The following is a 24,060-nucleotide window of genomic DNA, read 5'->3' as shown; positions in this document are numbered from 1 at the left end:
CCCGCACCCCCTCCAACCCGCCCTCTCCCCGCACCCCCTCCAACCCGCCCTCTCCCGCACCCCCTCCAACCCGCCCTCTCCCCGCACCCCCTCCAACCCGCCCTCTCCCCGTCCCCCTCCAACCCGCCCTCTCCCCGTCCCCCTCCAACCCGCCCTCTCCCCGTCCCCCTCCAACCCGCCCTCTCCCCGTCCCCCTCCCCATCCCCCTCGAACCCGCCCTCTCCCCGTCCCCCTCCCCGCACCCCCTCAAACCCGCCCTCTCCCCGTCCCCCTCCAACCCGCCCTCTCCCCGCACCCCCTCAAACCCGCCCCCCTCCAACCCGCCCTCTCCCCGTCCCCCTCCGTCCCGCCTGCTCCCCCATCTCCCTCGACACCTCCTAACCTGCCCTCTTGTCACTTTGCCCACAGCTCCCTGGGGACGAAGGGGCGACGGACGGGTTTGTTTGGAATGCCCGATGTTCGACAAACTGTACCTGGCGTTTGATCGGCTGCATCTTGTGGAGGCCGACGAAAGCCTCCATCTCGTGAGGCTCCAGCATGAGGTACCTGATGGAAGAGAGACGAGGCGTTGAGATATTCCGCCACTATTCCCCTTTCCAGAGCAAATCTCTGCCCCCCTCCCCACCCCCAGCATCAACACGGGTCACTGTCAAGCTGATACAGGAAGGTCGAACACACAGTGATCTGCTCACACACACAGAATTAGAACCACAGAAACATTACGGCACAGAAAGAGGCCATTCAGCCCATCATGCCTATGTTGGCCAAAAAAGAGAATAAACAAAGAACCTCACCATTCATATTAACCCCACTTCCCAGTCCCTGGTCCGTAGCCCTGCAGGTTCCAGCGCTCCAGACGCAGATCCAGGTACCTTTTAAATATTGAGCGTTTCAGCCTCAACCACCAACTCAGGCCGTGAATTCCAGTCGCCCACCTCCCTCTGGGTGAAAAAGGTTTCCCCTCATGTCCCCTCTAATCCTTCTACCCATCACCTTCAATCTGTGCCCCCTGGTAACTGACCCCTCAGCCGGGATGGGGTGAACAAGTCTTTCCTGTCCACCCTCTCTAGGCCCCTCATAATTAGGTCACCCCCTCAGCCTCCTCTGTTCTCAGGAAAAGGACCCCCAGCCCATCCAATCTCCCCTCATCGCTGCAACCTACAAGCCCTGGCCACATTCTTGTAAATCTCCTCCGCACTCTCTCCGGAACAACGATGTCCTTCCTGGAATGTGGTGACCAGAACCGTACACACATTTCCAGCTGTGACCTAACCAGCATTTTATACAGTTCCAGCATTACACTCCTGCTTTTGTATTCAATACCTCGCCCGATAAAGGAAAGTATTCCATATGCTTTCCTGACCACCTTGTGCACCTGTCCTGCCAAGCGAACACCCCAAGTGGTGGGGGGTGGTATCTCATGTGAGTGAAGAATGGCAGGTTACTCACATCAAGGTCCACATTTTTATAGCGCCATTTACCACCACGGGACGTCCCAAGTCACTTCACAAACAAAAATGGACTTTTGAAGCAGATTTGCGCACAGCAAGATCCCACAAACAGCAATGTGACAATGACCCAGATCATCTGTCTTTTTGTGATGTTGGGTGAGGGATAAATATTGGCCCCAGGACACCGGGGAGAACTCCCCCCTGCTCTTCTTCCAATAGTGGCCGTGGGATCTTTTACTCCCACCTGAGGGGTTTAATGTCTCATCCTGAAAGACAGCGCCTCAGGCAGTGCAGCACTCCCTCGATACTGACAGTGCGGTGCTCCCTCAGTACTGATCCTCTGACAGTGCGGCACTCACTCAGCATTGACCCTCCGACAGTGCGGCGCTTTCTCAGCACTGACCCTCCGACAGTGCGGAGCTCCCACAACACTGACCCTCCGACAATGCGGAGCTCCCACAGCATTGACCCTCCGACAGTGCGGCGCTCCCTCAGCACTGACCCTCCGACAGTGCTAACTCCTGAGAGTGTCAGCCTGGATTATGGGCGTCATTCTCTGGGACAGGTCTTGAACCCACAACCTCTAACATGGAAGCCAGAGGGAGGGAGATACCGTGCTCTGCAAGAGACACAGAAGCAGCCAACAGCAACGTGAGTCAATTTACCAACCAGCTCACCATATCCCTCAGCACACTGTACAACAGAACACTCTTATTGGATGTGTTATACCTGGACTGTGATTTGCCAGGATGGCTGCCTCTGGGATTGTCAAAATATAGCACTGTGTTCCACCTTACCGTAAAGATCTCACAGACAGAGGCTTGTCACCCTTGTCCCTGTAGATAAGAAACAGAGGAGAGTCACTGACATGTACAAACCAAGCAGGAGCAGGAGTTAATCTGGGGATCAGTGGTGACTGAAGCAGAACAGCAGAGAATGCTGGAGTACAAAGAGAGTGGGACCCGGTCCCAAAACAAGAGCCAGGCAAATGTTTTCACTGCAATCTCTGTGTAAAAACCCACTCCACATCGGGTAAGGGGGGACGGACAGGGCATTATTGCTCACTCTGATTCCATACCCTGCATTTATACAACAACTGCAATGATTTAGACATCCCCAAGGCGCTTCACAAGGTAATAACTCAGAGGGAGTGTTAGAGGGGGAGAGGGTGGCGAAGCAGAGCAGGAGTAAGGGGGGCGGGGGGGAGGCAGGGGGCGAGCGAGAGCGAGGCAGAGAGATACATAGAACGGGGGGGAGAGAGTGCGAGAGTCGGAGAGGTTTAGGGCCCCCAGGCAGCTGAAGGCACAGCCGCCAATGGTGGAGCGATGGGAATCGGGGGATGCTCAAGAGGCCGGAAATCGGGGAGCGCAGAGATCTCGGAGGGTTGTAGGGGCTGGTGAAGGTTACAGAGATAGGGAGGGTTGTAGGGGCTGGAGGAGGTTACAGAGATAGGGAGGGTTGTAGGGGCTGGAGGAGGTTACAGAGATAGGGACGTTTGTATGGGCTGGAGGAGGTTACAGAGATAGGGAGGGTTGTAGGGGCTGGAGGAGGTTACAGAGATAGGGACGGTTGTAGGGGCTGGAGGAGGTTACAGAGATAGGGAGGGTTGTAGGGGCTGGAGGAGGTTACAGAGCTAGGGACGGTTGTAGGGGCTGGAGGAGGTTACAGAGATAGGGAGGGTTGTAGGGGCTGGAGGAGGTTACAGAGATAGGGAGGGTTGTAGGGGCTGCAGGAGGCGACAGAGATAGGGAGGGTTGTAGGGGCTGGAGGAGGTTACAGAGATAGGGAGGGTTGTAGGGGCTGGAGGAGGTTACAGAGATAGGGAGGGTTGTAGGGGCTGGAGGGGGTTACAGAGATAGGGAGGGTTGTAGGGGCTGGAGGAGGTTACAGAGATAGGGAGGGTTGTAGGGGCTGGAGGAGGTTACAGAGATAGGGAGGGTTGAAGGGGCTGGAGGAGGTTACAAAGGTAGGGAGGGTTGTAGGTGCTGGAGGAGGTTACAGAGATAGGGAGGGTTGTAGGGGCTGGAGGAGGTTACAGAGATAGGGAAGGTTGTAGGGGCTGGAGGAGGTTACAGAGATAGGGAGGGTTGTAGGGGCTGCTGGAGGCGACAGAGATTGGGAGGGTTGTAGGGGCTGGAGGAGGCTACAGAGATAGGGAATGTTGTAGGGGCTGGAGGAGGTTACAGAGATAGGGAGGGTTGTAGGGGCTGGAGGAGGTTACAGAGATAGGGAGGGTTGTAGGGGCTGGAGGGGGTTACAGAGATAGGGAGGGTTGTAGGGGCTGGAGGAGGTTACAGAGATAGGGAGGGTTGTAGGGGCTGGAGGAGGTTACAAAGGTAGGGAGGGTTGTAGGGGCTGGAGGAGGTTACAGAGATAGGGAGGGCGGTAGGGGCTGGAGGAGGTTACAGTGATAGGGTGGATTGTAGGGGCTGGAGGAGGTTACAGAGAAAGGGAGGGTTGTAGGGGCTGGAGGGGGTTACAGAGATAGGGAGGGTTGTAGTGGCTGGAGGAGGTTACAGAGATAGGGAGTATCGTAGGGGCTGGAGGAGGTTACAGAGATAGGGAGTGTCGTAGGGGCTGGAGAAGGTTACAGAGATAGGGAGGGTTGTAGGGACTGGAGGAGGTTACAGTGATAGGAAGGGTTGTAAGGGCTGGAGGAGGTTACAGAGATAGGGAGGGATGTAGGGGCTGGAGGAGGTTAGAGAGATAGGGAGGGTATAGGGGCTGGAGGAGGTTACAGAGATAGGGAGGGTTGTAAGGGCTGGAGGAGGTTACAGAGATAGGGAGGGTTGTAGGGGCTGGAGGGGGTTACAGAGATAGGGAGGGTTGTAGGGGCTGGAGGAGGTTACAGAGATAGGGAGGGTTGTAGGGGCTGGAGGAGGTTACAGAGATAGGGAGGGTTGTAGGGGCTGGAGGAGGTTACAAAGGTAGGGAGGGTTGTAGGGGCTGGAGGAGGTTACAGAGATAGGGAGGGTTGTAGGAGCTGGAGGGGGTTACAGAGATAGGGAGGGTTGTAGGGGCTGGAGGAGGTTACAGAGATAGGGAGGGATGTAGGGGCTGGAGGAGGTTACAGAGATAGGGAATGTTGTAGGGGCTGGAGGAGGTTACAGAGATAGGGAGGGTTGTAGGGGCTGGAGGAGGTTACAGAGATAGGGAGGGTTGTAGGGGCTGGAGGGGGTTACAGAGATAGGGAGGGTTGTAGGGGCTGGAGGAGGTTACAGAGATAGGGAGGGTTGTAGGGGCTGGAGGAGGTTACAGAGATAGGGAGGGTTGTAGGGGCTGGAGGAGGTTACAAAGGTAGGGAGGGTTGTAGGGGCTGGAGGAGGTTACAGAGATAGGGAGGGTTGTAGGAGCTGGAGGGGGTTACAGAGATAGGGAGGGTTGTAGGGGCTGGAGGAGGTTACAGAGATAGGGAGGGTTGTAGGGGCTGGAGGAGGTTACAGAGATAGGGAGGGTTGTAAGGGCTGGAGGAGGTTACAAAGGTAGGGAGGGTTGTAGGGGCTGGAGGAGGTTACAGAGATAGGGAGGGTGGTAGGGGCTGGAGGAGGTTACAGTGATAGGGTGGATTGTAGGGGCTGGAGGAGGTTACAGAGAAAGGGAGGGTTGTAGGGGGTGGAGGAGGTTACAGAGATAGGGAGGGTTGTAGGGGCTGGAGGAGGTTACAGAGATAGGGAGGGTTGTAGGGGCTGGAGGGGGTTACAGAGATAGGGAGGGTTGTAGGGGCTGGAGGAGGTTACAGAGATAGGGAGGGTTGTCGGGGCTGGAGGAGGTTGCAGAGATAGGGAGGGTTGTAGGGGCTGGAGGAGGTTACAAAGGTAGGGAGGGTTGTAGGGGCTGGAGGAGGTTACAGAGATAGGGAGGGTGGTAGGGGCTGGAGGAGGTTACAGTGATAGGGTGGATTGTAGGGGCTGGAGGAGGTTACAGAGAAAGGGAGGGTTGTAGGGGCTGGAGGAGGTTACAGAGATAGGGAGGGTTGTAGTGGCTGGAGGAGGTTACAGAGATAGGGAGTGTCGTAGGGGCTGGAAGAGGTTACAGAGATAGGGAGTGTCGTAGGGGCTGGAGAAGGTTACAGAGATAGGGAGGGTTGTAGGGACTGGAGGAGGTTACAGTGATAGGAAGGGTTGTAAGGGCTGGAGGAGGTTACAGAGATAGGGAGGGATGTAGGGGCTGGAGGAGGTTAGAGAGATAGGGAGGGTATAGGGGCTGGAGGAGGTTACAGAGATAGGGAGGGTTGTAAGGGCTGGAGGAGGTTACAGAGATAGGGAGGGTTGTAGGGGGTTACAGAGATAGGGAGGGTTGTAGGGGCTGGAGGGGGTTACAGAGATAGGGAGGGTTGAAGGGGCTGGAGGAGGTTACAAAGGTAGGGAGGGTTGTAGGTGCTGGAGGAGGTTACAGAGATAGGGAGGGTTGTAGGGGCTGGAGGAGGTTACAGAGATAGGGAGGGTTGTAGGGGCTGGAGGAGGTTACAGAGATAGGGAGGGATGTAGGGGCTGGAGGAGGTTAGAGAGATAGGGAGGGTATAGGGGCTGGAGGAGGTTAGAGAGATAGGGAGGGTTGTAAGGGCTGGAGGAGGTTACAGAGATAGGGAGGGTTGTAGGGGCTGGAGGGGGTTACAGAGATAGGGAGGGATGTAGGGGCTGGAGGAGGTTAGAGAGATAGGGAGGGTATAGGGGCTGGAGGAGGTTACAGAGATAGGGAGGGTTGTAAGGGCTGGAGGAGGTTACAGAGATAGGGAGGGTTGTAGGGGCTGGAGGAGGTTACAGAGATAGGGAGGGATGTAGGGGCTGAAAGAGGTTAGAGAGAGAGGGAGGGTGGTAGGGGCTGGAGGAGGTTACAGAGAGAGGGAGGGTTGTAGGGGCTGGAGGAGGTTATATACCCAAGGTGTGCCGTGGCAGATCAGGTCATTGCTGTGGGGGACTGGGAAAGGATGTGGGGAGGGGTCGGTTAACTGCTTTATGTCAAACCCCTTGTGCTTTGCGCAGCCAGATACTCTGTGGAGTGGCTCAGTCGCTGGATCTGGCTCTGGTGAAGGGGGGGTGCTTCCGGGAGGGGGAGAATCACAGGTCATCTTTGCCAAGTAACTGAATATAGCCCAAACAGGACACACCAAGAGCACGAGGCGGAGGGGCGATGGATCAGCAGCAACTCCAACTCAATGGGCCTCTTGAAACGCACACTCCCCTGTACAGCCAAATCAATGGCCCCTGCCCGATTGCCTGGCCTGTCTTGGTGCAGCCTGATAGCCACACGCTGTGCCAACAGCCTGCTACACTTACCGAAAACTCTCCAACATCTCTCTGAGTGTCAACGGGTCAATCTTGTCCTGGAGAAAAGGATAATGTAAATTAGCTCGACAAATGCAGAGACTGCAAAGTTCAAAGCTAAAGGAAATTACAATCAAAATGGACTTCCAGAGTAAGAATCACAGGACAGTACAGCCCAGGAGGGGGCCATTCGGCCCTTCGCACCTGTGCTGGCCCTTTGAAAGATCTATCCAATTAGTCCCACTCCCCCTCCCCCGCTCTCTCTCCCCCACAGTCCTGCAAATTTCTCCTTTTCAAGTATTTATCCAATTTCCCCTTTTGAAAGTTCCTATTGAATCTGCTTCCTCCACCCTTTCAGGCAGCGCCTTCCAGATCACAACAACTCGCTGTGTCAAAAAAACATTCTCCTCATCTCCCCCTCTGGCTCTTTTCCAGATTCTCTTCAATCTGTGTCCCTCTGGTTACCGACCCTCCTGCCACTGGGAACAGTTTCTCCTTATTCACTCGATCCAAACCCCTTCCTGATTTTGAACGCCTCGATTCAATCTCCCCCTTAACCTTCTCTGCTCCAAGGGGAACAATCCCAGCTCCTCCCAGTCTCTCCACATGAACTGAGGTCCCTCATCCCTGGGAACATTCTAGTAAATCTCCTCCGCACCCTCTCCGAGACCTTGACATCCTTCCTAAAGTGTGGGGCCCAGAATTGGACAGGATCCTCCCGCTGGGGTCTAACTGGTCATACGCTGGGTCAGCCGTCCATCTTCCAACACACAGAAAACTAAACAGAAAAACCTTGGACTTCCAAATCACCTTTCAACACCTCAATATGTCCCTAAGTGCATGGCTATTGCTCAGTGATAGCTCCCCCTTATCCACACTGGCACTAAGTCGGTACTGAGGGAGCGCCGCACTGTCAGAGGGTCAGTGCTGAGGAAGCGCCGCACTGACGGAGGGTCAGTATTGAGGGAGCGCCGCACTGTCGGAGGGTCAGTACTGAGGGAGCGCCGCACTGTCGGAGGGTCAGTACTGAGGGAGCGCCGCACTGTCGGAGGGTCAGTACTGAGGGAGCGCCGCAATGTCGGAGGGGTCAGTGCTGAGGGAGCGCCGCACTGTTGGGAGCGTCAGTACTGAGGGAGCGCTGCACTGTTGGAGCGTCAGTACTGAGGGAGCGCTGCACTGTCGGAGGGTCAGTACTGAGGGAGCGCCGCACTGTCGGAGGTGCCGTCTTTCAGGATGAGACATTAAACCGAGGCCCCGTCTGCCCTCTCGGGTGGGTGTAAAAGATCCCACGGCCACTATTGGAAGAAGAGCAGGGGGGAGTTCTCCCCGGTGTCCTGGGGCCAATATTTATCCCTCAACCAACATCACTAAAAAGAGATGATCTGGGTCATTATCACACTGCGGTTTGTGGGATCTTGCTGTGCGCCATTTGGCTGCCACGTTTCCTACATTACAACAGTGACCACACTTAAAATAAAAAAGTCCTTCACTGTCTGCGAAACACTTTGAGGTAGGGAAAGGGGCTGGAGAGATGGCAGTCTGTATCTATTCTCCATTACACTGGGACTCGACGATAGACTGAATGAGAAGGGAGGTGGATGAAGATCGGCCATTTTTTTAAAGTGCCCTTACCTCTTTAACCTGGTTCCACACATCCTGCTCGAGGGAGTTCACCTCCAGAGGCGGCAGGGTGAATTTGAAGTACGGACGGAGGTTTTTGTAGATGTAGATGTAGGGTCCGGAAGCCACTGCCACAGCCGGGGTCCTGGGCTCGTTGGTGTCCATGAGAAAGGCAACCACTCCCGTCGGCAGGTCTATCAGAGTGTTCTCAGACAGCATGGTGGTCCCCTTGTAAACCTTCAGCTTCATATTGTATAGCCCAGTGCCCAGATCCCCAACAATCAGCTGTACAAACACAACAATACACAAACCTCTGCATTAGATAGGAACACGAGGAGGCTGTTCAGCCCTCAAGCCTGTTATACAAGGATAGCAGTGTAGAGGGAGCTTTACTCTGTATCTAACCCCGTGCTGTACCTGTCCTGGGAGTGTTTGATGGGGACTGTGTAGAGGGAGCTTTACTCTGTATCTAACCCCGTGCTGTACCTGTCCTGGGAGTGTTTGATGGGGACAGTGTAGAGGGAGCTTTACTCTGTATCTAACCCCGTGCTGTACCTGCCCTGGGAGTGTTTGATGGGGACAGTGTACAGGGAGCTTTACTCTGTATCGAACCCCGTGCTGTACCTAAACCATGATCCCCTGAATCTAATAATTTGTGCCATAACTGGGAAATATTATATCTCTCAGCATGAAGAGTGCTTGGCTTAATGAATAAAAGAATTGCATACTTTTTGAGGCATAAATAGCACAAAGAATCCACCAGAATACTTTAGTTGCCTGGTGACAGGTATCTGAAAGTGATGCAGAGATTGCAGAACATCTTTCACTTTACAGATGTCTCTCAAACCAAGGTGATAGACTCACAGACGTTTACAGCACAGGAGGCCATTCGGTCCTTTGTGGCTGCGCTGGTCAACAAAGATCTGACTACGCTAATCCCATTTTCCAGCGCTTGGCCCACAGCCCTGGAGGCTATGGCAACGTGAGTGAATATCTAAATACTTCTTAAATGTTACAAGAGTTTCTGACTCAACCACCTTTTCAGGCAGTGAGTTCCAGACTCCCAACACCCTCTGGGTGAAAATATTTCTCCTCAACTCCCCTCTTAGCCTTCTACCTCTTACCTTAAATCTGTGCCCCTTGGTTATTGACCCCTCTACTAATAGAAGAAGTGTCTTCCTATCCAACCTATCTATGCCCCTCATAATCTTATACACCTCTATCAGGTCCCCTCTCAGTCTTCGCTGCTCCAAGGAAAACAACCCCAGCCTATCCGATCTTCCCTCAGAGCTCAGACCCTCCAGCCCAAGCAGCATCCTGGTGAATCTCCTCTGCACCCTCTCCAGTCCAATCACAGTGATGCCAGGAAGCACATCTTCATACAAAGGGTAGCGGAAGTCTGGAACTCTCTCCCCCCACACCCACCCTCCCCCCGGCAGATTTTTTGGGGGGGTAAGGGGGTTAAAATTTAAAATCAGGGCCAAGGGGGAAGTCAGAGTTGACGCAATTTGAGAACGATCGCAAGACTTGGTGTGAAGTTCCCATTACCTTGTTCTCACCATCTCCTTGCAGGTCAGCCAGAGCTGGTAAAGGAAGAGAAACGCTGTTAGTGAATTATCTGAGGTTGACATCTGTCCGCACCATTAAAATCCTGTTGCACAGATACTGGTGCACAATCACAGTGACCAGCGCCGCGGAGAGCGGGAACCGTGTCAATCTAAATTGCCATCACTTCCAATGCTTTTGCAGTAAATTTTCCAGGATATTTCCCACAGTCACTTAATGAATCCAAGGAGGAGAAACTTCACAAACTGTGCCACCTAATGGCCATATTGTGTAATCACAGTGTGACAGATTACAGAGCAAATTACAATCTCCTGCATATCCCACTAACCTCTGCCAGCCCCTAAAACCCTCCCTATCCCTCTAACCGCTTCCAGCCCCTACAACCCTCCCTATCCCTCTAACCGCTTCCAGCCCCTACAACCCTCCCTATCCCTCTAACCGCATCCAGCCCCTACAACCCTCCCTATCCCTCTAACCGCTTCCAGCCCCTACAACCCTCCCTATCCCCCTAACCGCTTCCAGCCCCTACAACCCTCCCTATCCCTCTAACCTCTTCCAGCCCCTACAACGCTCCCTATACCTCTAACCTCCTCCATCCACTGCAACACTCCCTATCTCTGTAACCTCCTCCAGGCAAGACAAACCTCCCTATCTCTGTAACCTCCTCCAGCCCCTACAACCCTCCCTATCTCTGTAACCTCCCCCAGCCCCTACAACCCTCCCCATCTCTGTAACCTCCGCCAGCCCCTACAACCCTCCCTATCTCTGTAACCTCCTCCAGCCCCTACAACCCTCCCTATCTCTGTAACCTCCTCCAGCCCCTACAACCCTCCCTATCTCTGTAACCTCCTCCAGCCCCTACAACCCTCCCTATCTCTGTAACCTCCTCCAGCACCTACAACACTCCCTATCTCTGTAACCTCCTCCAACCCCTACAACCCTCCCTATCTCTGTAACCTCCTCCAGCCTCCACAACCCTCCCTATCTCTGTAACCTCCTCCAGCCTCTACAACCCTCCCTATCTCTGTAACCTCCTCCAGCCCCTACAACCCTCCCTATCTCTGTAACCTCCACGAGCCCCGACAACCCTCACTACCTCTGTAACTCCCTCCAGCCCCTACAACCCTCCCTATCTCTGTAATCTCCTCCAGCCCCTGCAACCCTCCTTATCCCTCTAACCTCTTCCAGCCCCGACAACCCTCCCTAACTCTGTAACCTCCTCCATCCCCTACAACCCTCCCTATCCCTCTAACCTCCCCCATCCCTCCCTATCCTTCCAATCTCCTCCAGCCCCTACAACCCTCCCTACCTCTGAAACCTCCTCCAACCCCTACAACCCTACCTACCTCTGTAACGTCCTCCAGCCCTTACAACCCTCCCTATCCCTCAAATCTCCGCCAGCCCCTAAAACCCTCCCTATCTTTGTAGACTCCTCCATCCCCTACGACTCTCCAAATCTCTGTAAACTCCCCCAGCCCCTACACCCCTCCCGATCTCTGTAACCTCCCTCAGACCCTACAACCCTCCCTATCTCTGTAACCTCCTCTAGCCCCTACAACCCTCCCTATCTCTGTAACCTCCTCCATCCCGTACAACCCTCCCTATCCCTCTAACCTCCTCCAGCCCCTACAACCCTCCCTATCTCAGTAACCTCCTCCAGCCCCTACAACCCTCCCTATCCCTCTAACCTCTTCCAGCCACTACAACCCTCCCTATTCCTCTAACCTCTTCCAGCCCCTATAACCCTCCCTATCCCTCTAACCTCCTCCACCCCCTGCAACCCTCCCTATCTCTGTAACCTCCTCCAGCCCCGACAACCCTCCCTATCTCTGTAACCTCCTCCAGACCCTACAACCCTCCCTATCCCTCTAACCTCCTCCAGCCCCGACAACCCTCCCTATCTCTGTGACCTCCTCCAGCCCCAACAACCCTCCCTATCTCTGTAACCGCCTCCAGCCCCTACAACCCTCCCTATCTCTCTAAACTCCTCCATCCCCTACAACCCTCCCTATCCCTCTAACCTCCTCCATCCCTCCCTATCCTTCTAACCTCCTCCAGCCACTACAACGCTCCCTATCTCTGTAACCTCCTCCAGGCCCGACAAACCTCCCTATCTCTGTAACCTCGTCCAGCCCCTACAACCCTCCCTGTCTCTGTAACCTCGTCCAGCCCCTACAACCCTCCCGATCTCTGTAACCTCCTCCAGCCCCTACAACCCTCCCTATCTGTGTAGCCTCCTCCAGCCCCTACAACCCTCCCTATCTCTGTAACCGCCACCAGCCCCGACAACCCTCCCTACCTCTGTAACCTCCTCCAGCCCCTACAACCCTCCCTATCTCTGTAACCTCCGCCAGCCGCTACAACCCTGCCTATCTCTGTAACCTCTTCCAGCCCCTACAACCCACCCTATCTCTGTAACCTCCTCCATCCCGTACAACCCTCACTATCCCTCTAACCTCCTCCAGCCCCTACAACCCTCCCTATCTCAGTAACCTCCTCCAGCCCCTACAACCCTCCCTATCCCTCTAACCTCTTCCAGCCACTACAACCCTCCCTATTCCTCTAACCTCTTCCAGCCCCTATAACCCTCCCTATCCCACTAACCTCCTCCACCCCCTGCAACCCTCCCTATCTCTGTAACCTCCTCCAGCCCCGACAACCCTCCCTATCTCTGTAACCTCCTCCAGACCCTACAACCCTCCCTATCCCTCTAACCTCCACCAGCCCCGACAACCCTCCCTATCTCTGTGACCTCCTCCAGCCCCAACAACCCTCCCTATCTCTGTAACCGCCTCCAGCCCCTACAACCCTCCCTATCTCTCTAAACTCCTCCATCCCCTACAACCCTCCCTATCCCTCTAACCTCCTCCATCCCTCCCTATCCTTCTAACCTCCTCCAGCCACTACAACCCTCCCTATCTCTGTAACCTCCTCCAGGCCCGACAAACCTCCCTATCTCTGTAACCTCCTCCAGCCCCTACAACCCTCCCTGTCTCTGTAACCTCCTCCAGCCCCTACAACCCTCCCGATCTCTGTAACCTCCTCCAGCCCCTACAACCCTCCCTATCTGTGTAGCCTCCTCCAGCCCCTACAACCCTCCCTATCTCTGTAACCGCCACCAGCCCCGACAACCCTCCCTACCTCTGTAACCTCCTCCAGCCCCTACAACCCTCCCTATCTCTGTAACCTCCGCCAGCCGCTACAACCCTGCCTATCTCTGTAACCTCTTCCAGCCCTTCAACCCTCCCTATCCCTCTAACCTCCTCCAGCCCGTACAACCCTCCCTATCCCTCTAAACGCCTCCATCCCCTACAACCCTCCCTATCTCAGTAACCTCCTCCAGCCCCTACAACCCTCCCTATCCCTCTAACCTCTTCCAGCCACTACAACCCTCCCTATCCCTCTAACCTCTTCCAGCCCCTATAACCCTCCCTATCCCTCTAACCTCCTCCACCCCCTGCAACCCTCCCTATCTCTGTAACCTCCTCCAGCCCACACAACCCTCCCTATCTCTGAAACCTCCTCCAGACCCTACAACCCTCCCTATCCCTCTAACCTCCTCCAGCCCCGACAACCCTCCCTATCTCTGTAACCGCCTCCAGCCCCTACAACCCTCCCTATCCCTCTAAACTCCTCCATCCCCTACAACCCTCCCTATCCCTCTAACCTCCTCCATCCCTCCCTATCCTTCTAACCTCCTCCAGCCACTACAACCCTCCCTATCTCTGTAACCTCCTCCAGGCCCGACAAACCTCCCTATCTCTGTAACCTCCTCCAGTGCCTACAACCCTCCCTGTCTCTGTAACCTCCTCCAGCCCACACAACCCTCCCTATCTCTGTAACCTCCTCCAGACCCTACAACCCTCCCTTTCCCTCTAACCTCCTCCAGCCCCGACAACCCTCCCTATCTCTGTGACCTCCTCCAGCCCCTACAACCCTCCCTATCTCAGTAACCTCCTCCAGCCCCTACAACCCTCCCTATCCCTCTAACCTCTTCCAGCCACTACAACCCTCCCTATTCCTCTAACCTCTTCCAGCCCCTATAACCCTCCCTATCCCTCTAACCTCCTCCACCCCCTGCAACCCTCCCTATCTCTGTAACCTCCTCCAGCCCCGACAACCCTCCCTATCTCTGTAACCTCCTCCAGACCCTACAACCCTCCCTATCCCTCTAACCTCCTCCAGCCCCGACAACCCTCCCTATCTCTGTGACCTCCTCCAGCCCCAACAACCCTCCCTATCTCTGTAACCGCCTCCAGCCCCTACAACCCTCCCTATCTCTCTAAACTCCTCCATCCCCTACAACCCTCCCTATCCCTCTAACCTCCTCCATCCCTCCCTATCCTTCTAACCTCCTCCAGCCACTACAACCCTCCCTATCTCTGTAACCTCCTCCAGGCCCGACAAACCTCCCTATCTCTGTAACCTCCTCCAGTGCCTACAACCCTCCCTGTCTCTGTAACCTCCTCCAGCCCACACAACCCTCCCTATCTCTGTAACCTCCTCCAGACCCTACAACCCTCCCTATCCCTCTAACCTCCTCCAGCCCCGACAACCCTCCCTATCTCTGTGACCTCCTCCAGCCCCTACAACCCTCCCTATCTCTGTAACCTCCTCCAGGCCCGACAAACCTCCCTATCTCTGTAACCTCGTCCAGCCCCTACAACCCTCCCTGTCTCTGTAACCTCCTCCAGCCCCTACAACCCTCCCGATCTCTGTAACCTCCTCCAGCCCCTACAACCCTCCCTATCTGTGTAGCCTCCTCCAGCCCCTACAACCCTCCCTATCTCTGTAACCGCCACCAGCCCCGACAACCCTCCCTACCTCTGTAACCTCCTCCAGCCCCTACAACCCTCCCTATCTCTGTAACCTCCGCCAGCCGCTACAACCCTGCCTATCTCTGTAACCTCTTCCAGCCCCTTCAACCCTCCCTATCCCTCTAACCTCCTCCAGCCCGTACAACCCTCCCTATCCCTCTAAACGCCTCCATCCCCTACAACCCTCCCTATCTCAGTAACCTCCTCCAGCCCCTACAACCCTCCCTATCCCTCTAACCTCTTCCAGCCACTACAACCCTCCCTATCCCTCTAACCTCTTCCAGCCCCTATAACCCTCCCTATCCCTCTAACCTCCTCCACCCCCTGCAACCCTCCCTATCTCTGTAACCTCCTCCAGCCCACACAACCCTCCCTATCTCTGAAACCTCCTCCAGACCCTACAACCCTCCCTATCCCTCTAACCTCCTCCAGCCCCGACAACCCTCCCTATCTCTGTAACCGCCTCCAGCCCCTACAACCCTCCCTATCCCTCTAAACTCCTCCATCCCCTACAACCCTCCCTATCTCTGTAACCTCCTCCAGGCCCGACAAACCTCCCTATCTCTGTAACCTCCTCCAGTGCCTACAACCCTCCCTGTCTCTGTAACCTCCTCCAGCCCACACAACCCTCCCTATCTCTGTAACCTCCTCCAGACCCTACAACCCTCCCTATCCCTCTAACCGCTTCCAGCCCCTACAACCCTCCCTATCCCCCTAACCGCTTCCAGCCCCTACAACCCTCCCTATCCCTCTAACCTCTTCCAGCCCCTACAACGCTCCATATACCTCTAACCTCCTCCATCCACTGCAACACTCCCTATCTCTGTAACCTCCTCCAGGCAAGACAAACCTCCCTATCTCTGTAACCTCCTCCAGCCCCTACAACCCTCCCTATCTCTGTAACCTCCCCCAGCATCTACAACCCTCCCTATCTCTGTAAACTCCTCCAGCCCCTACAACCCTCCCTATCTCTGTAACCTCCTCCAGCCCCTACAACCCTCCCTATCTCTGTAACCTCCTCCAGCCCCTACAACCCTCCCTATCTCTGTAACCTCCTCCAGCCCCTACAACCCTCCCTATCTCTGTAACCTCCTCCAGCACCTACAACACTCCCTATCTCTGTAACCTCCTCCAACCCCTACAACCCTCCCTATCTCTGTAACCTCCTCCAGCCTCCACAACCCTCCCTATCTCTGTAACCTCCTCCAGCCTCTACAACCCTCCCTATCTCTGTAACCTCCTCCAGCCCCTACAACCCTCCCTATCTCTGTAACCTCCACGAGCCCGGACAACCCTCACTACCTCTGTAACTCCCTCCAGCCCCTACAACCCTCCCTATCTCTGTAATCTCCTCCAGCCCCTGCAACCCTCCTTATCCCTCTAACCTCTTCCAGCCCCGACAACCCTCCCTAACTCTGTAACCTCCTCCATCCCCTACAACCCTCCCTATCCCTCTAACCTCCCCCATCCCTCCCTATCCTTCCAATCTCCTCCAGCCCCTACAACCCTCCCTACCTCTGAAACCTCCTCCAACCCCTACAACCCTACCTACCTCTGTAACGTCCTCCAGCCCTTACAACCCTCCCTATCCCTCAAATCTCCGCCAGCCCCTAAAACCCTCCCTATCTTTGTAGACTCCTCCATCCCCTACGACTCTCCAAATCTCTGTAAACTCCCCCAGCCCCTACACCCCTCCCGATCTCTGTAACCTCCTCTAGCCCCTACAACCCTCCCTATCTCTGTAACCTCTTCCAGCCCCTACAACCCTCCCTATCTCTGTAACCTCCTCCATCCCGTACAACCCTCCCTATCCCTCTAACCTCCTCCAGCCCCCACAACCCTCCCTATCTCAGTAACCTCCTCCAGCCCCTACAACCCTCCCTATCCCTCTAACCTCTTCCAGCCACTACAACCCTCCCTATTCCTCTAACCTCTTCCAGCACCTATAACCCTCCCTATCCCTCTAACCTCCTCCACCCCCTGCAACCCTCCCTATCTCTGTAACCTCCTCCAGCCCCGACAACCCTCCCTATCTCTGTAACCTCCTCCAGACCCTACAACCCTCCCTATCCCTCTAACCTCCTCCAGCCCCGACAACCCTCCCTATCTCTGTGACCTCCTCCAGCCCCAACAACCCTCCCTATCTCTGTAACCGCCTCCAGCCCCTACAACCCTCCCTATCTCTCTAAACTCCTCCATCCCCTACAACCCTCCCTATCCCTCTAACCTCCTCCATCCCTCCCTATGCTTCTAACCTCCTCCAGCCACTACAACGCTCCCTATCTCTGTAACCTCCTCCAGGCCCGACAAACCTCCCTATCTCTGTAACCTCGTCCAGCCCCTACAACCCTCCCTGTCTCTGTAACCTCGTCCAGCCCCTACAACCCTCCCGATCTCTGTAACCTCCTCCAGCCCCTACAACCCTCCCTATCTGTGTAGCCTCCTCCAGCCCCTACAACCCTCCCTATCTCTGTAACCGCCACCAGCCCCGACAACCCTCCCTATCTCTGTAACCTCCTCCAGCCGCTACAACCCTGCCTATCTCTGTAACCTCTTCCAGCCCCTACAACCCTCCCTATCTCTGTAACCTCCTCCATCCCGTACAACCCTCCCTATCCCTCTAACCTCCTCCAGCCCCTACAACCCTCCCCCTCTCAGTAACCTCCTCCAGCCCCTACAACCCTCCCTATCCCTCTAACCTCTTCCAGCCACTACAACCCTCCCTATTCCTCTAACCTCTTCCAGCCCCTATAACCCTCCCTATCCCTCTAACCTCCTCCACCCCCTGCAACCCTCCCTATCTCTGTAACCTCCTCCAACCGACACAACCCTCCCTATCTCTGTAACCTCCTCCAGGCCCGACAAACCTCCCTATCTCTGTAACCTCGTCCAGCCCCTACAACCCTCCCTGTCTCTGTAACCTCCTCCAGCCCCTACAACCCTCCCGATCTCTGTAACCTCCTCCAGCCCCTACAACCCTCCCTATCTGTGTAGCCTCCTCCAGCCCCTACAACCCTCCCTATCTCTGTAACCGCCACCAGCCCCGACAACCCTCCCTACCTCTGTAACCTCCTCCAGCCCCTGCAACCCTCCCTATCTCTGTAACCTCCGCCAGCCGCTACAACCCTGCCTATCTCTGTAACCTCTTCCAGCCCCTTCAACCCTCCCTATCCCTCTAACCTCCTCCAGCCCGTACAACCCTCCCTATCCCTCTAAACGCCTCCATCCCCTACAACCCTCCCTATCTCAGTAACCTCCTCCAGCCCCTACAACCCTCCCTATCCCTCTAACCTCTTCCAGCCACTACAACCCTCCCTATCCCTCTAACCTCTTCCAGCCCCTATAACCCTCCCTATCCCTCTAACCTCCTCCACCCCCTGCAACCCTCCCTATCTCTGTAACCTCCTCCAGCCCACACAACCCTCCCTATCTCTGAAACCTCCTCCAGACCCTACAACCCTCCCTATCCCTCTAACCTCCTCCAGCCCGGACAACCCTCCCTATCTCTGTAACCGCCTCCAGCCCCTACAACCCTCCCTATCCCTCTAAACTCCTCCGTCCCCTACAACCCTCCCTATCCCTCTAACCTCCTCCATCCCTCCCTATCCTTCTAACCTCCTCCAGCCACTACAACCCTCCCTATCTCTGTAACCTCCTCCAGGCCCGACAAACCTCCCTATCTCTGTAACCTCCTCCAGTGCCTACAACCCTCCCTGTCTCTGTAACCTCCTCCAGCCCACACAACCCTCCCTATCTCTGTAACCTCCTCCAGACCCTACAACCCTCCCTATCCCTCTAACCTCCTCCAGCCCCAACAACCCTCCCTATCTCTGTAACCGCCTCCAGCCCCTACAACCCTCCCTATCTCTCTAAACTCCTCCATCCCCTACAACCCTCCCTATCCCTCTAACCTCCTCCATCCCTCCCTATCCTTCTAACCTCCTCCAGCCACTACAACCCTCCCTATCTCTGTAACCTCGTCCAGCCCCTACAACCCTCCCTGTCTCTGTAACCTCCTCCAGCCCCTACAACCCTCCCGATCTCTGTAACCTCCTCCAGCCCCTACAACCCTCCCTATCTGTGTAGCCTCCTCCAGCCCCTACAACCCTCCCTATCTCTGTAACCGCCACCAGCCCCGACAACCCTCCCTACCTCTGTAACCTCCTCCAGCCCCTACAACCCTCCCTATCTCTGTAACCTCCGCCAGCCGCAACAACCCTGCCTATCTCTGTAACCTCTTCCAGCCCCTTCAACCCTCCCTATCCCTCTAACCTCCTCCAGCCCGTACAACCCTCCCTATCCCTCTAAACGCCTCCATCCCCTACAACCCTCCCTATCTCAGTAACCTCCTCCAGCCCCTACAACCCTCCCTATCCCTCTAACCTCTTCCAGCCACTACAACCCTCCCTATCCCTCTAACCTCTTCCAGCCCCTATAACCCTCCCTATCCCTCTAACCTCCTCCACCCCCTGCAACCCTCCCTATCTCTGTAACCTCCTCCAGCCCACACAACCCTCCCTATCTCTGAAACCTCCTCCAGACCCTACAACCCTCCCTATCCCTCTAACCTCCTCCAGCCCCGACAACCCTCCCTATCTCTGTAACCGCCTCCAGCCCCTACAACCCTCCCTATCCCTCTAAACTCCTCCATCCCCTACAACCCTCCCTATCTCTGTAACCTCCTCCAGGCCCGACAAACCTCCCTATCTCTGTAACCTCCTCCAGTGCCTACAACCCTCCCTGTCTCTGTAACCTCCTCCAGCCCACACAACCCTCCCTATCTCTGTAACCTCCTCCAGACACTACAACCCTCCCTATCCCTCTAACCTCCTCCAGCCCCGACAACCCTCCCTATCTCTGTGACCTCCTCCAGCCCCAACAACCCTCCCTATCTCTGTAACCGCCTCCAGCCCCTACAACCCTCCCTATCTCTCTAAACTCCTCCATCCCCTACAACTCTCCCTATCCCTCTAACCTCCTCCATCCCTCCCTATTCTTCTAACCTCCTCCAGCCACTACAACCCTCCCTATCTCTGTAACCTCCTCCAGGCCCGACAAACCTCCCTATCTCTGTAACCTCCTCCAGCCCCTACAACACTCCCTGTCTCTGTAACCTCCTCCAGCCCACACAACCCTCCCTATCTCTGTAACCTCCTCCAGCCCCTACAACCCTCCCTATCTCTGTAACCTCCTCCAGCCCCTACAACCCTCCCCATCTCTGTAACCTCCTCCAGCCCCTACAACCCTCCCTATCTGTGTAGCCTCCTCCAGCCCCTACAACCCTCCCTATCTCTGTAACCGCCACCAGCCCCGACAACCCTCCCTACCTCTGTAACCTCCTCCAGTCCCTACAACCCTCCCTATCTCTGTAACCTCCGCCAGCCGCTACAACCCTGCCTATCTCTGTAACCTCTTCCAGCCCCTACAACCCTCCCTATCCCTCTAACCTCCTCCAGCCCGTACAACCCTCCCTATGCCTCTAAACTCCTCCATCCCCTACAACCCTCCCTATCCCTCTAACCTCCTCCAGCCCCTACAACCCTCCCTATCTCAGTAACCTCCTCCAGCCCCTACAACCCTCCCTATCCCTCTAACCTCTTCCAGCCACTACAACCCTCCCTATCCCTCTAACCTCTTCCAGCCCCTATAACCCTCCCTATCCCTCTAACCTCCTCCACCCCCTGCAACCCTCCCTATCTCTGTAACCTCCTCCAGCCCCGACAACCCTCCCTATCTCTGTAACCTCCTCCAGACCCTACAACCCTCCCTATCCCTCTAACCTCCTCCAGCCCCGACAACCCTCCCTATCTCTGTAACCGCCTCCAGCCCCTACAACCCTCCCTATCTCTCTAAACTCCTCAATCCCCTACAACCCTCCCTATCCCTCTAACCTCCTCCATCCCTCCCTATCCTTCTAACCTCCTCCAGCCACTACAAGCCTCCCTATCTCTGTAACCTCCTCCAGGCCCGACAAACCTCCCTATCTCTGTAACCTCCTCCAGCCCCTACAACCCTCCCTGTCTCTGTAACCTCCTCCAGCCCACACAACCCTCCCTTTCTCTGTAACCTCCTCCAGCCCCTACAACCCTCCCTATCTCTGTAACCTCCTCCAGCCCCTACAACCCTCCCTATCTCTGTAACCTCCGCCAGCCGCTACAACCCTGCCTATCTCTGTAACCTCTTCCAGCCCCTACAACCCTCCCTATCCCTCTAACCTCCTCCAGCCCCGACAACCCTCCCTATCTCTGTGACCGCCTACAGCCCCAACAACCCTCCCTATCTCTGTAACCGCCTCCAGCCCCTACAACCCTCCCTATCTCTGTAACCTCCTCCAGCCCCGACAAACCTCCCTATCTCTGTAACCTCCTCCAGCCCACACAACCCTCCCTATCTCTGTAACCTCCTCCAGCCCCTACAACCCTCCCTATCTCTGTAACCTCCTCCAGCCCACACAACCCTCCCTATCTCTGTAACCTCCTCCAGCCCCTACAACCCTCCCTATCTCTGTAACCTCCTCCAGCCCCTACAACCCTCCCTATCTCTGTAACCTCCTCCAGCCCCTACAACCCTCCCTATCTCTGTAACCTCCTCCAACCCCTACAACCTCCCTATCTCTGTAACCTCCTCCAGCCCCCACAACCCTCCCTATCTCTGTAACCTCCCCCAGCCCCTACAACCCTCCCTATCTCTGTAACCTCCTCCAACCCCTACAACCTCCCTATCTCTGTAGCCTCCTCCAGCCCCCACAACCCTCCCTATCTCTGTAACCTCCTCCAGCCCCTACAACCCTCCCTCTCTCTGTAACCTCCTCCAGCCCCTACATCCCTCCCTATCTCTGTAACCTCCTCCAGCCCCGACAACCCTCCCTATCTCTGTAACCTCCTCCAGCCCGTACAACCCTCCCCATCTCGGTAACCTCCTCCAGCACCTGCAACCCTCCCTATCTCTGTAATCTCCTCCAGCCCTTGCAACCCTCCTTATCCCTCTAACCTCTTCCAGCCCCGACAACTCTCCCTAACTCTGTAACCTCCTCCATCCCCTACAACCCTCCCTATCCTTCTAACCTCCTCCAGCCCCTACAACCCTCCCTATCTCTGTAACCTCCTCCAGCCCCTACAACTCTCCCTATCTCTGTAACCTCCTCCAGCACCTACAACCCTCCCTATCCCTCTAACCTCCGCCATCCCCTACAACCCTCCCTATCCCTCTAACCTCCTCCAGCACCTACAACCCTCCCTATCCCTCTAAACTCCTCCATCCCCTACAACCCTCCCTATCCCTCTAAACTCCTCCATCCCCTACAACCCTCCCTATCCCTCTAACCTCCTCCATCCCTCCCTATCCTTCTAACCTCCTCCAACCCCTACAACCCTATCTACCTCTGTAACCTCCTCCAGCCCCTACAACCCTCCCTATCCCTCTAACCTCCGCCAGCCCCTAAAACCCTCCCTATCTCTGTAGCCTCCTCCATCCCTACAACTCTCCCCATCTCTGTAACCACCCCCAGCCTCTGCACCCCTCCCCATCTCTGTAACCTCCCTCAGACCCTACAACCCTCCCTATCTCTGTAACCTCCTCTAGCCCCTACAACCCTCTCTATCTCTGTAACCTCTTCCAGCCCCGACAAACCTCCCTATCTCTGTAACCTCCTCCGGTCCCTACAACCCTCCCTATCTCTGTAACCTCCTCCAGCCCACACAACCCTCCCTATCTCTGTAACCTCCTCCAGCCCCTACAACCCTCCCTATCTCTGTAACCTCCTCCAGCCCACACAACCCTCCCTATCTCTGTAACCTCCGCCAGCCGCTACAACCCTGCCTATCTCTGTAACCTCTTCCAGCCCCTACAACCCTCCCTATCCCTCTAACCTCCTCCAGCCCGTACAACCCTCCCTATGCCTCTAAACTCCTCCATCCCCTACAACCCTCCCTATCCCTCTAACCTCCTCCAGCCCCTACAACCCTCCCTATCTCAGTAACCTCCTCCAGCCCCTACAACCCTCCCTATCTCTGTAACCTCCTCCAGACCCTACAACCCTCCCTATCTCTGTAACCTCCACCAGCCCCGACAAACCTCCCTATCTCTGTAACCTCCTCCAGCCCCTACAACCCTCCCTATCTCTGTAACCTCCTCCAGCCCCGACAACCCTCCCTATCTCTGTAACCTCCTCCAGCCCCTACAACCCTCCCTATCTCTGTAACCTCCACCAGCCCCTACAACCTTCCCTATCTCTGTAACCTCCTCCAGCCCCTACAACTCTCCCTATCTCTGTAACCTCCTCCAGCACCTACAACCCTCCCTATCCCTCTAACCTCCTCCATCCCCTACAACCCTCCCTATCCCTCTAACCTCCTCCAGCCCCTACAACCCTCCCTATCCCTCTAAACTCCTCCATCCCCTACAACCCTCCCTATCCCTCTAAACTCCTCCATCCCCTACAACCCTCTCTATCCCTCTAACCTCCTCCATCCCTCCCTATCCCTCTAACCTCCGCCAGCCCCTAAAACCCTCCCTATCTTTGTAGCCTCCTCCATCCCCTACAACTCTCCCCATCACTGTAACCTCCCTCAGACCCTACAACCCTCCCTATCTCTGTAACCTCCTCTAGCCCCTACAACCCTCCCTATCTCTGTAACCTCCGCCAGCCCCTACAACCCTCCCCACCTCGGTAACCTCCTCCAGCCCCTACAACCCTCCCTATCTCTGTAACCTCCTCCAGCCCCTACAACCCTCCCTATCCCTCTAACCTCCTCCAGCCCCCACAACCCTCCCTATCTCTGTACCCTCCTCCAGCCCCTACAACCCTCCCTATCTCTGTAACCTCCTCCAGCCCCGACAACCCTCCCTATCTCTGTAACCTCCTCCAGCCCCTACACCCCTCCCAAGCTCTGTAACCTCCTCCAGCCACTACAACCCTCCCTATCTCTGTAACCTCCTCCAGCCCCGACAACCCTCCCTATCTCTGTAACCTCCTCCAGACCCTACAACCCTCCCTATCCCTCTAACCTCCTCCACCCCCTGCAACCCTCCCTATCTCTGTAACCTCCTCCAGCCCCGACAACCCTCCCTATCTCTGTAACCTCCTCCAGACCCTACAACCCTCCCTATCCCTCTAACCTCCTCCAGCCCCGACAACCCTCCCTATCTCTGTAACCGCCTCCAGCCCCTACAACCCTCCCTATCTCTCTAAACTCCTCAATCCCCTACAACCCTCCCTATCCCTCTAACCTCCTCCATCCCTCCCTATCCTTCTAACCTCCTCCAGCCACTACAAGCCTCCCTATCTCTGTAACCTCCTCCAGGCCCGACAAACCTCCCTATCTCTGTAACCTCCTCCAGCCC

General features: G+C 55.8%; 1 protein-coding gene across 1 annotated transcript; it reads right to left on the bottom strand.

The window, feature by feature from the left end:
• Positions 1–382: 382 nt before the first annotated feature.
• On the bottom strand, positions 383–9,918 carry LOC144678148 (BBSome complex member BBS1-like; the record flags this gene model as incomplete). Its single annotated transcript, XM_078538039.1, has 5 exons — positions 383–546; positions 2,249–2,287; positions 6,728–6,774; positions 8,348–8,620; positions 9,884–9,918. Coding segments are annotated over 5 exons (558 nt in total), but the record flags the coding sequence as incomplete, so codon positions are not given.
• Between the last annotated feature and the right edge of the window lie 14,142 nt (positions 9,919–24,060).

This window comes from Cetorhinus maximus, unplaced genomic scaffold (genome assembly GCF_964194155.1).
Source record: "Cetorhinus maximus unplaced genomic scaffold, sCetMax3.hap1.1 HAP1_SCAFFOLD_3701, whole genome shotgun sequence".
Classification (NCBI taxonomy): Eukaryota; Metazoa; Chordata; class Chondrichthyes; order Lamniformes; family Cetorhinidae; genus Cetorhinus; species Cetorhinus maximus.
This window is presented reverse-complemented; position numbering and strand designations above follow the sequence as displayed.